The sequence below is a fragment of the Corvus cornix genome, chromosome 4A (genome assembly GCF_000738735.6).
Source record: "Corvus cornix cornix isolate S_Up_H32 chromosome 4A, ASM73873v5, whole genome shotgun sequence".
In the NCBI taxonomy this organism is placed as follows: Eukaryota; Metazoa; Chordata; class Aves; order Passeriformes; family Corvidae; genus Corvus; species Corvus cornix.
In genome coordinates, this window is record NC_047058.1 from 16186472 (window position 1) to 16197591 (window position 11120).

The following is an 11120-nucleotide window of genomic DNA, read 5'->3' on the forward strand; positions in this document are numbered from 1 at the left end:
GGGTAGGCAGCACCACAGGCACAGCAGGGTCACCTGTCCCAGACAAGCAGATACAGGGTACCCAAAACAGTGAGGGGGCAGATGACATGATTTGCCTATTACCAGAAACCTCCTTGCAACATCAGGCGTTGGGAAGCAGTGTCCCAAAGAGAGCAGCACCAGGACACCAGAACATGTCTCCAGCTCCCAGACCATATGTGTCTTCCCAGTGTCCCATCCTCACCTCCCAGTCTTAGTGCTCTCCACTCCCATCATTCAGGGCCCTGATCCAGCAGCACAGGCCAAGGGCTGGGAGCAGGCTGAGGCACGGAACGAGCCAAGTGCACGTCCCAACAAGAGCAGCAGGAAGGCAAACAGTGGCAAGGCACATGTAGCCAGCATCAAAGGAGGGTAGGAGATGGCTCCTGCCCATAAAGGGGGCCAGAAGCCCTGAAGAAACAGATCCACATCAGTCCTTGGATGCCCCCACCACCTTCCACAACTGAAGCACTACTTCACATTGGAAGGGACCCATAAAGACCATCGAGTCCAGCTTCACCCACGAGTGCCTCTCTGTTTACAAATAATAAATCTAGCAGGGCACCTTTTCTAGCCAGCTCCCTTAGTACCTGCACCAAGTAGTTACCTTCACCATGCATGTACAGGGAAGCCCTCACAGACCATGTTAGGGCTCTCTGCTGTGGATTGTGCTGGCACTGGAGCTGCCCCAGCAATCAAGTGCAAAGCAGGGCACAGAGCTTCCCTGCGCAGCCACCCCAGCACATAGTCTAGGGCAGCTGCCCCAGGAACGGGTGTGGGCTGTCTGTGAATGTGCATTCCAAGGCAGTCAGGAACACCAACCAGAAATAACAGCGGAGCAAAAACAGGCCAGCCTTCCCAGCCCAACCTCAGGGCGCTGCCAGCACCAAACAGTGGGACTCTCCAGTGCCTCACCCAGACACAAGGCAGTGGAAGAAGGTGCCTGCATCAACCTACTACAGAGAGAAGGCAGTGCAGCAGGGCTCCCAGCACCAGCATGCAGGAACAGTGAGGGACTGAGTCCCAAGTGCTGCTTCCCCACCACCTGCCCCCAGTCACCGATAATAAAACAGTCATTAATAGCCAAAGATACAGAAGCCTAATGTGCCATCAGCCAGCATTGGCTTTTCCCGCATCCAGTGTGAAGGTGGTCTAAGGAAGAAACCTGTCTCTACAGCTGCCCACCACCACCACCTCACAGCCAAGCATCCCACTTGGAAGCACCAGAAATGCTTCCCCAGAGCCACACTGTTCCTCCATCCACCAGCATCCAGCTCCTCCTTGTAAGAGACCTCAAGTCTCTGGCTGAGCAAAACCAGCCACAGCCAAGAACAGACCTGCCCTGATTGCCCAGTACTTTGGGGATCAGTGGGCAGCACTGGGCACTGCCTCTACCCAAGCAGACAGCAAGCACCACTGCAAAAGACACTTTTATTTTAAATACAAGGAGTTAGAAAATTAATTCATTCAAGAGCTCCACATATATCACTGGCAGCTGGACAGTGGCTGTTGTCTGTCCCCATGTCTCAGCTGTCAGTCTCTCCCCAGGTCACCACTATTGAACACTGCTCCATCTTTCAGACAGATTCCTGGGAAGCAACAGCAACATCAAAGCAGTAGTGCTTCTGGCACTCAGCACCTGACCCTGGGAAAGGCCATGAGCCGTATCCCTTCCACCTGGCAGCCCTCAGTTATAGCAGCAAGGGATCACTGGAGCCTCCCTGCAGCCTGCTCAGAGGTGAGGGCTCACCACAGTGAGGGAACATACCTGCTGCTCTGAGCTGAGCCTGCAAGGAGGAGATTGTCTGCTGATAGGCTTCACACTGGGCAGTCTTGTCAGCTGCAGATAGGAGGCAAGAAGGTGTGTGCTCAGCCCATCCTAAATACCTCACCCCCAGAGGTGAGGTATTAGCAGCTGAGATCCTGCTCTACCCCCTAAACAAGAAGCCAGCCCCATTCCCATCGAGCTGCAGGCCCTGGGCTCCAGGTACAAGCACAGGGAATGTCACCTGGATTGCAGGTGTCCTGCAGTCCTCAGAACAGCCAGCTCCACGTACCAAGCTCACCCTTCACTCGCTCCAGCTCTTTCTTCACATGCTCCAGTTCCCGGGACAGCGGATCACCTGCAGACTGGAAAGAGCAGGGTGTAAGCGTGATGCAGGGATTGGTCACCCCCACTGCAGCACAACCCATCCTCTGGAGGAGCACTGCAGCCCATCCAACACTCCAAGCCCAGCACCCTGGGGGCCACTGCCAGGGCACATCCATCACAGCAGCAGTGCTTGGTGAAGGAGCCACTGTAGCAAGCATCTGCCAGCACCCATGGGAAACAAGAATGCCTTTGGCTGGCTGCAGCCACAGAGTGAAGAGCCCAAAAACTGCACAAGTTTATTTTTCAGGTAGAAGATTTCCTAACTTGGAGCTTCATCTTGCTGCAGGCTCTGCTCACCCCATCCTGGGGCTATGTCCTACATGTCAGGACATATGAAAGTGACGATGCAAGCCACAGAAGGTTCGCATGTTTCAAAAGGCCCTTAGAAAATCTAACTGGACAGAAGCCTGCAGTCCCCTGAGCACGGAGAGGTGGTAAAGCCATGAAAAAAATGCACATGGTCTTGTGTAAACCCCAGGGAAAAGCTAAAACAGCTCAGGTGCCAGCCAGGAAACTGGCAGCTCCAGGTCTGATCATCTCCCACCTCTGGCATAGCTGGCCCAAGTCAGAGGCTGAACAGTGCTCTATGGTGGCAGAAAACAGCTGGCTCTTACCTGCTCAGCAGGAACTGCATCTTCACACCCTGAAGTCAGGCCAGGGGCCAACTCACGGGACAAAGAGGACTCCGCACACACCCACGTCTGGTCAGTCTTACCTGTGAAGAGAGGTGTCAGCACTAGAAACCTGCCATCCTCGGCTGCTTTTCAACCTGGCCTCAGAGCTGCTCCAGACCAGGGAAGGGCAGAACCTGTCCAAGAGAGTCAGAAAGTCTCCCAGTACTTGCAGCCCAACAGCTGGTGCTGGCTTGGCCTGTATGGGTGCTTCGTGAAAGTGTTCCTGCGTGGCCTCACTCCCAGCAGCTCTGGCCTCCTGCTAGGAGTCTGCTCTCACAGGGAGGGCAGGCAGCTGCCCCGGGCAGGATAGGACAGGGCTGTCCCAGCAGAGTGGAGACAGCCTCTTCACTTCCCCTCCTTCTGTAGAGCTCAGGAGCGCAGGCTGCCCAGCTGCAGTTTCTGGGAAGGCAGCACCCCCTGCCTGCAGCACCGGCTGGAGCACCCTCAGCACTCCTGGTCAACCAGGGCTCAGCTGGGGAGTAGCGCTGCCCAACAAGCAGCTGCCCATGTTTCTCCACACTCCTCCCAACACAAGGCAAGAATCTACACCTCCATACTGCTCACCTGTTCCCAAGACAGTCCCTGCTGCAACCAACCCTTCTTTGCTCTCACCATTTTCCTTCAGCTCTTGGGTCCTATTGCACACCAGCTCCTGCATAGTTGATCCTAAGAGAGACCCAGGAAAGGAAAATAAAGAGCATCAACTCCTGCTAAGAGAGCTCCCTAACTGACCACGGCCACTCCCTCTCCTATGAATGAACTTGAGAACCAGATTTGTTCAGGCTCTTTGCTGGATGCCTCTCCAGCAAAAGAGGGAAGGCCTTCACCTCCCCTCCTCTGAACCCAAGCACATGCAGTCCCCCCTCAGTCCTTTTGCCAGGATCAGTTTTGACCCTGCAGCCAAGACCTGAATGTTCTTCCCATGGCAGCAGCTCCCCTCTCCCATGACTCTGCAGCCTCTGAGGCTTCTGCTAAGGCTCACCTTTACTGAGGCAAAAACGCTTGGACGAAACCACTTTTCCCGGAGGCCGCGGCAAGGAGCGGGAAGCCACGGTAGCAATTGCTGTAGAGAGCCTTGAAGACGGCTGTTTACGACTCCCAGCCTTGACAGCAGCTGTAGTGGACAGTGAGCACAGAGGCTGCTATTCCCAAGCAGTTCCATCGTACCCTCTTTAGGCAGCCCGGGGCTCAGCCAGACTGCCTGCCCCAGGGCTACAGGCACCAGTACCCCGTGACCCCACAATGCCATGAAGTGAAGGCTCCAAAGCCAACAGGCTGCCAGCCTACACTGGGGGGAGGTCAGACAGTGTTAACACATCCCTTGGGGTATAAGAATATTTCCTAGGCTCCTACCTGTGCCGCTGCCATGGACTCCCCACTCCCCGTGTTCTCTCCCCAGCCCCGCTGCAGCTCAAGCCCTTCCCCTTCTCCCTTCTAGATGCAGCACCCTAACCCACGCGCTTCCCTGCTTCGCCTGAGGCAACTGGCAGGTGCAGAATTACTTTTCATCTCTCTGTCCCGGGGGGCGGGTGTGGGAAGCTTGGAAGGCTGTGCCTGCTGCGAAGCCCCGCTGGCATGCTGAAGCCTGGTCCTGGCAGGAGACGTCAGCTTCGGCCTGGTCCCTGGGGGAAGAGAGAGGGTTCTGCAGCGCCGGGCGGGCGGTGGCCGCGCCGGGCTCCCCGCAGTGGCCCCGCTTACCTGGGGGCTGGAGGAGCCGCGTTTCCCAGGCGCCGCGCCCCGTGCCGGCCGCGGGGAGCTGCAGCCCCAGCGAGGCCCGTGCGCGGGGGAGAGCGAGCCGGGAGCGGCCGCGGCCCGGGGTGCGGCCAGGGCTGCCGGGGCGGCCGCCGAAGGCCTGTCCGGCACCGCGCCGCGCCCGCCGGGACTGGACGGGAGGGCGAGCGGGGCAGCCGCCGGGGCCACCAGTGGCCGTGGGCTGCGGGAGGCACCCGGGCTGCTTTCGGGCCGGGCCCGGGCTAGGAGCAGCAGCGGCCTCGCAGTCGCCCGCGCTCAAGTCCAGAACCCGCCCGTGGCTCGGGACGGACAGCGGCGTGGAGGTGACGGGTCCGGCGGGCTCGGGCTGCAGCGCGCTGACCTCCCTCGGGCCCGGCGAGGGCTCCGCGGCCGACCCGAGGCGCAGGCGGGCGGCGATAGCGCGACACTCCTCCTCGAAGAAGCTGAGGTAAAGCGGGGAGGGCGGCGAGCGCAACGCCTGGACGTGCTGCAGCAGGTCAGGGCAGCCCGGCGAGCCGGAGCCGGCCTGCGGCTCCGGCCGCCACATCGCGCCTCGGCACCGCCGGGGAGAACCAGGGAAAACCAGGGAGCCCCGCCTGCCTCCGCCCCGCCGGTGCCCGCTCTGTTCCGGCCGTTCTCCCGCCCCGCCCGTGTCCGTCCTCTCCCGGCCCCCGCCCCGCCCCGCCCCGCCGGTGCCCGCTCTCTCCCGGCAGCTCTCCCTCCCCCTCTCTCCCGGCTGTTCCCCCGTGCCGGTAGCCCCCAGAACCAGGCAGACAATTGGCTTCACAGTGGTTTAATGCGAACGGCACCGGGACGTTACACTGGACAGGGTGCAGACAGCTGGATGGATGGCAGCCCCGCGCAGGGCAGAAGAAGGAACCGCCCCGAGCGCGACCGGCGGCAGCAGGAGGCGGGGACCGAGCCCCTCCGAGGCCACGGCCGCCTCCACCGGCACCAGGCTCCACGCTGCCCCACGGCCCTTTCCGGGATGAGCCAGCCCCCGGAGCAGTTCCCTCGCGCTTTCAGCGACTTCCCCCCAAGAGCCACCTCTCGCCCAGCAGTGCCAGTTCCTCACCAGAAAACAGAGGAGACGTTGGGAAGGCCTCGGGGAACGTGCCTGGCAGGAACAGGAGGGCATCCACTGCAGGCCCGTGCTCCAAGAAAGGCTCGGCTGTGCCACAACAAAGTGACCACACTTACAAACCAGCCAGCCTTGATCCGAGGAGCCCCCAAACTGAGGCCCAACCTCACTCATCACAGCTGTGGCAGCTGCGGGAGCCTCCAAAGGACATTTCTGCTGCAGCAAGTCACAGCCTCATTGTCCCTTCAAGCTCTGAACGCTTCCCTGACCAGTCGTGTGTTCTCATTTCAAGTGACTGCCCAGCTCACTGCAGAACAGGGAAGAACACACAAAGAGCCATTGCTACTTCTCCTGCTCTTTAAGCAAATGTCTAACCTAAGACTGACTGACCATTTTCTGCTGTCCTTTTCTGGAGCGGTGGCTTCAATCTGGGCCCCACTGCTGGACTCCTCCTGTGGCAGCCATCATGGATGCATCCTACAACTGCTCCCACCAGCTTTCTCTTGCTCCTCCTCAGCCAGACCGTCTGCTCCTCCCAGCAGCCAGGGCCCCAGATAAGGTCACCAGGCTCAGCCGAGCAGGGTGCTGCAGGCAACACCAGCACACATGGCCCATGGCAGGGCAGGCTGTGGTGTTTCTTAAACTCTGGGCCAATGCATCCCAGCACACATGGCTACAGCCCAGACTACCCCATCTTCCACGTGCCAAATGGCCCACACAGAGCATCATGAGAGCACATGGGATGGAAACCCCTTGAGCTGCCAGCAGCACCTTAGAAAGGAGGGGGCACAAATACACCAAACAGGTCTGTAATGCAGGAGGCTGATAGCGGGGTTTGAGTAGGTGTTGGGTCTCAGCACTTCCAGACAGTGAAGAATGGGGGTTTCATGCAGGGTGAATGGGGTGGATGAGAGACTGACACACCCAGGCACCTACTCACTGGTTTGGATAAACCTTACTAAAACTCTAATACCTGATATAATCACTGACCAACATGACAACTGCTATTCTTCAAAGTCTCCTGCAGAGATGCTTGGGGCTGCACAGACAGGGGAGTGAAGGTCATCTCATACCTTCCTGTACAGGGAGAGAGGCAGCTCCTACACCAGAACACCATTAGCAAGTTCCTGCTCCACACCTATCCACATCTGCCCCTAGACACGGGACAACGCACTCACTTGCATAAATCTTCACACCTTTAGGCCATGACCACAGCCCAGTAGAACAAACTGCTGCCAGTTAAAAAAGAGGAAAATACTGAACAAACTGGGAGGTTCAAGAGAGGAAAAGCTGGTTCAGAGAAGACAGATTTAGTGTAAAAATAAATGTCATTTTTGCAGGAGGGAGGGTGGAATGGAGGAAGACAGTGCCAGGTGCTCCTACTGGCGCACTTTCCCTGGGACGTAATTCCTATCAATAGTCTCCTCTTGCAGGAACATATGTAAGCAGCGCTCATTCTGTGCCAGTGGGTGTCCAGCAATTCTGGAAGAAAATCATACGTGGAGGTTAGCACAGCTGCCTCCAAGACCCCCACGCCTCTGATGTCTGTAGGAGGGAGTCAGGCAGCCAGCGCAGCACACCGCGCTCAGCCCAAGGTCATGCATCAGTCTGCAACAGGACCAGTAAGAGGTGCTTGAGCACAGGCTGTTCCCTTCCATGTCACGCTCTGAACCAACAGTGCTGTGTTGGTGAGTCCCTGTAGCACAGCTGTTCTGCTAATACTTACTACACTCTCAGGAGAGAGCACAAAGCACAACCCCCACTCACTCAGGGCAGGACTTGCTCCAGTTCCAGTTTCATTACGTGGCTGCAGCCACCACCCTCCAGCACTGGCACCTGCCAGCAGCAGGTCAAGATGCAGGACTGTCTCACAGTCAACCCACAGCCCAGGAACAGCTAAAGAAGCAGCACACAGTAAACAGCAAAGCCAGGACATCAAGCTTACTTGTTAATAAACTGTTCTAGGCCCTGTCTCCGCTCCTCGATGAAAGACTCCTCAAAGATGCCTTCATCTCCCCGGAAGGGAAGCTGTCGTTTCAAAGCTTTTCCAGGCAGCGGTGGCACTACAATCTGAAAGCACAGAATCAGCCCGTGAGCAGAATGGCCACCTGCAAGCAGATATCCTTTGCTGTTTGATGCTCATCTCCAGTGCCATCACACGGACAGAGCCCCAGAAGGTGCCCACTGTCAGAGACTGGATAAGTTGCATGTCTGGAAACATTTTGGGATGCTTGGCAAATGCCTGTGTGTATTTCATGGGAGGGGCAGATCAGCTCTTGCGAAGGCGAGACAGTGAAATGCTCCACCCCCCAACCCAGAGCCAGCATCCCAGCCCTGGCAGAGCTGTTCATCAATCACACACCCATGGGCGGTGCTAACCCAGCCCCTGAGTAGCCAAGTGACCAGAAGTAACACCGGGGGGGGGTGGGTCTAGAGGGCCACAAAGGCCCTGGGGCTTGAAAGCCCCCATAAGGGACCTACTTGTCTGGACCCTGCCTTCTCCAGGAGTTTTCATCTTGCCCACGCTGGAATCCGAGGAGTTGGTAGCTCTATGTGTGTTTTTCTGTACCTTTTCTGTCTTTCTCTCTCTTTCTTCTCCTTCTAATTCTCTTTTCATGGAACTTTTTGGGTAACATAGCATCTTAAGGTTTTAAAGGTTTCTAAGTTAAATGAGATAAGTTTATGCTAAGTTAATACTAAATTAATTCTAACTAATGTTATAGTAAGTGTTTTGTAAGTGTATTTACTCCTTGGCCAAAATTCCTTAATTTCCTTTATTTTTTCCAGTAAACTTTTGTGCATTTGTGACCTCTTGAGAATATCTGGTTGGGATTTCTCCTTGCACCAAACTAGAGTAAAGGAATCTCAATTTAACCCCTGGATTTAAGTGTCTGAGGTGCAACACCCACCATCACAGCCTCACTTCTGGGCATCTCAAGATTATTCCTGAAACTGTTCCCATGTCCTGGCTTAAGGAATAGGGAGGTCTGAGCCAGGCCTCACCTTACTGTCTCGTTCCAGCTCATTCTTCAGCCACTCAAAGTCACTGTATCGTCTCCTCACACATGACTCCTTCAATTTGAAGATGGGGAGGTTTGTCTGTAAAAAAGCAAAGCAGTTCATTTGCAGGTTGCTCTGGAAGCCACACAGTATTTCAACGTGTAACTGAAACCTGAAGCTGCAATGAGAAAATGAAACCCCCTGAGAAGGAGGCATGATGGGAACACTCAGCTTCCTTATCCAGGACAGCACAAACCCCAAAACCCTTCAGATCCAAGCAAGCCATTCTACTCAGTGCTAGCCATTCCCTCTCCCTTGAGTGACTATTTCAGGAACATGCCCCCTTCCCAGGGGCACACACTGGGAACCAGTGCTAACAATATGATTGTTAGGAGAATGATTCCCCACCCTGCCCAAGTTTACTCCATTTTGAAGTGATCTACAAGAGAGCTTCGCAGCAGCCTGCAGAGCAAAAGAACATCTGACCTGACACTGGCATCTCCACTGAAGAACCACCAAAGGAAATCATGCCCCAACAACTGTTCAAGGCCAGACCTCATCTACAGTTTCTCTCAAAACAGATCACCTACCCCAACAGGCTTTTCATGCCCATCTTGTGTCACTGGAGAAACGTGCAGCAATTCCTCCCCTTTTTCCCCTGCCACTGGAGTCCAATAACTGACAGCTGCATTAACTTCACCTTTACCCCATCAACACAGCCTGAATCATTCCTGGAACTGAAGTAGCAAAACCTTCTGATGGGCAGCACTCATATATTACTGCAACACGATTAACTGTTTTCTTACATGAAGTAAACTGGTACGTGTTTTCTGTGAAATAAACCCAGCTGCTTTCAGAGCATCTCCGCTGGTTTCAGAGGGACTAAGAGGTTCCCATTGCCATCTGCAGGCTGATGGGAGCCAAGCACCGGAGCAGAAAAAAACAAACACCAATTCTTCTGAAAGGCAGTGGAGACTGAGCAGTTAAATCACGCTATAAGCAAGTCAAACCAGCATCACAACACATACTGAAGGGAGCTTGTTTTATGGGAAGCTTAATTTTACTTTCCCCATCTATCAGACACAGAGCTGTGAAGGGGTCCCCAGTTCAGCTCGTTTAAGGCCCAGGGAAGAGAACCCTGCTCAGCCTGCTATGCACACTCCTGGGTCATGGCCTCTTGGTAAAGCAGCCAGCCTGCAGTTTGAGCAGGTCCCAAGATACTGCTACCCAGCTCTCCCCTGCTCGAGATAACCAGCTACGTGCAGCCATGCCCTGCTCAGCAACCACCCAGCGGGGCTCTAGGGAGGGGACGGCCGCAGGAGCCTGCTGAGGCAGCACGTCCCTGTCCCTGTCCGCACCAGCCCCCGCTGGATGCCGAGCGCCCCGGCGAACCCATCAGCTCTGACCTTGAGCCCCGGAGCGCCGCAGGCGCGCTGCTCGCCCCAGCCCAGCGCTGCCCGGGGCTTCGCCTCCTCCGCTCCCCGCTGCTGAACAGCGGCACCACCGCGGCCCTACCCGTCCGCCTTTCCTCGGCCACCGCGTCCCGAGCGCTGCCGCCCCTCCCCGGGCCGCACACCCGCACACCGGGCAGCCCAGCCCCGCAGGCCCGACGGGGGCCGCACCCGCATGCGGAGCTCGTAGCTAGTGTATCTGGCGCGGCCCATGCCCACGGTCTGTGGGTTGAAGATGTCGATCTCGAGGAAGTTGCTGGGCGGCCCGTACGCGTCCGTGAGGTCCTGCGGCTTCGCGTTGAGGCGCCGGGTGTCCGCCACCGCCGCCTCCGACATGGTGGTGCCGCCGCCGCCCCGCCCGGCCCGCCCCGCCCGCTGCCGCAGCCCTGCCCTCCCCTCCCGCGCATAGCCGCACGGCGCTCGCCCGCCGCCTACATAAACCGACAGTTATCCAGGGTTTGGGGCCCGTCAGCCGCCACCCCACCTGCGCACCGCAGCACGGCGCCCGCGCAGCGTCTGCATAAAGCGGTAGTTATCCAGGGTTCGGGGCCGGTCAGCTACCTCTCTGACAGCGCCGCCGCGCGGCCGACTCCTGCATAAGCGCAGAGGGTATTCAGCCCGCGGGGCTCGCTTGGCCCGCCCCGGAACCTGCACGGCAGGCTTGTTCCCGGCGTTGCTCCGCGTCGCCTGAGCTGCCCCGGCCGGGCCCCCGCGGGACGGGGCAGAGCCCGAAGCTGAGGCGGCCGCACTGGGCGCTCGGCTGGAAACAGAGGCTCGGGGCCAAGAAACGCGCACAGGGAGTACACCAAACAGCGTCTGGGGTGTAGCCAGCCTCGGGCGCTGTACAGCGCGGGGAGTCTGAGGCCCCGGAACCTGGTTGCCGCGGCTCTGACGGACAGAACGGGACGCAGACCCATCATGCCTTACGCCAGGGCGTGTCCCGGAAATGGGCTCCCATCCGTGACGGGATGGCGGAGGGAGCGGCGCTCCCGGCCCGACCCGGAGTGCCGCGG

General features: G+C 57.6%; 2 protein-coding genes across 6 annotated transcripts; both read right to left on the reverse strand.

The window, feature by feature from the left end:
• Positions 1 to 1432: 1432 nt before the first annotated feature.
• Positions 1433 to 5213, reverse strand: LOC120412027 (translation initiation factor IF-2-like). 5 transcript variants are annotated; one of them, XM_039572015.1, is made up of 8 exons: positions 4543 to 5213; positions 4347 to 4466; positions 3827 to 3958; positions 3409 to 3510; positions 2785 to 2885; positions 2076 to 2148; positions 1787 to 1858; positions 1433 to 1607 (listed from the first exon to the last, which is right to left on the reverse strand). In XM_039572015.1, the coding sequence occupies exons 1-8, from the start codon at positions 5120 to 5122 to the stop codon at positions 1552 to 1554; spliced, it is 1236 nt and encodes a 411-aa protein (XP_039427949.1). In that variant the 5' UTR covers positions 5123 to 5213; the 3' UTR covers positions 1433 to 1551. The 5 variants fall into 5 exon arrangements, 4 of the variants coding, with proteins under 4 accessions (XP_039427949.1, XP_039427948.1, XP_039427950.1 ...); XM_039572014.1 differs by having other exon boundaries at positions 1433 to 1663; XM_039572016.1 differs by having other exon boundaries at positions 1571 to 1858; positions 3457 to 3510.
• Positions 5214 to 5352: 139 nt separating this feature from the next.
• SNX12 (sorting nexin 12) lies at positions 5353 to 10506 on the reverse strand. Its single transcript, XM_039571803.1, has 4 exons — positions 10279 to 10506; positions 8660 to 8755; positions 7602 to 7726; positions 5353 to 7138 (listed from the first exon to the last, which is right to left on the reverse strand). The coding sequence occupies exons 1-4, from the start codon at positions 10441 to 10443 to the stop codon at positions 7036 to 7038; spliced, it is 489 nt and encodes a 162-aa protein (XP_039427737.1). The 5' UTR covers positions 10444 to 10506; the 3' UTR covers positions 5353 to 7035.
• Positions 10507 to 11120: the final 614 nt, after the last annotated feature.

Bases quoted from the DNA above. Each gene is read 5' to 3' on its own strand.
- LOC120412027 (XM_039572013.1), bottom strand. From the start codon at position 5,122: ATGTGGCGGCCGGAGCCGCAGGCCGGCTCCGGCTCGCCGGGCTGCCCT. The intron at 3,959-4,346 runs GTAATTCTGCAC...TGTCCACTACAG, and splicing joins CCGGGACAGAGAGATGAAAA to CTGCTGTCAAGGCTGGGAGT. The intron at 2,886-3,408 runs GTGAGCAGTATG...CTCTCTTCACAG, and splicing joins AGGGACTGTCTTGGGAACAG to GTAAGACTGACCAGACGTGG.
- SNX12 (XM_039571803.1), bottom strand. From the start codon at position 10,443: ATGTCGGAGGCGGCGGTGGCGGACACCCGGCGCCTCAACGCGAAGCCG. The intron at 8,756-10,278 runs GTGCGGCCCCCG...GCTTTTTTACAG, and splicing joins GCTACGAGCTCCGCATGCGG to ACAAACCTCCCCATCTTCAA. The intron at 7,727-8,659 runs GTGAGGCCTGGC...CTGTGCTTTCAG, and splicing joins AGCTGGAACGAGACAGTAAG to ATTGTAGTGCCACCGCTGCC.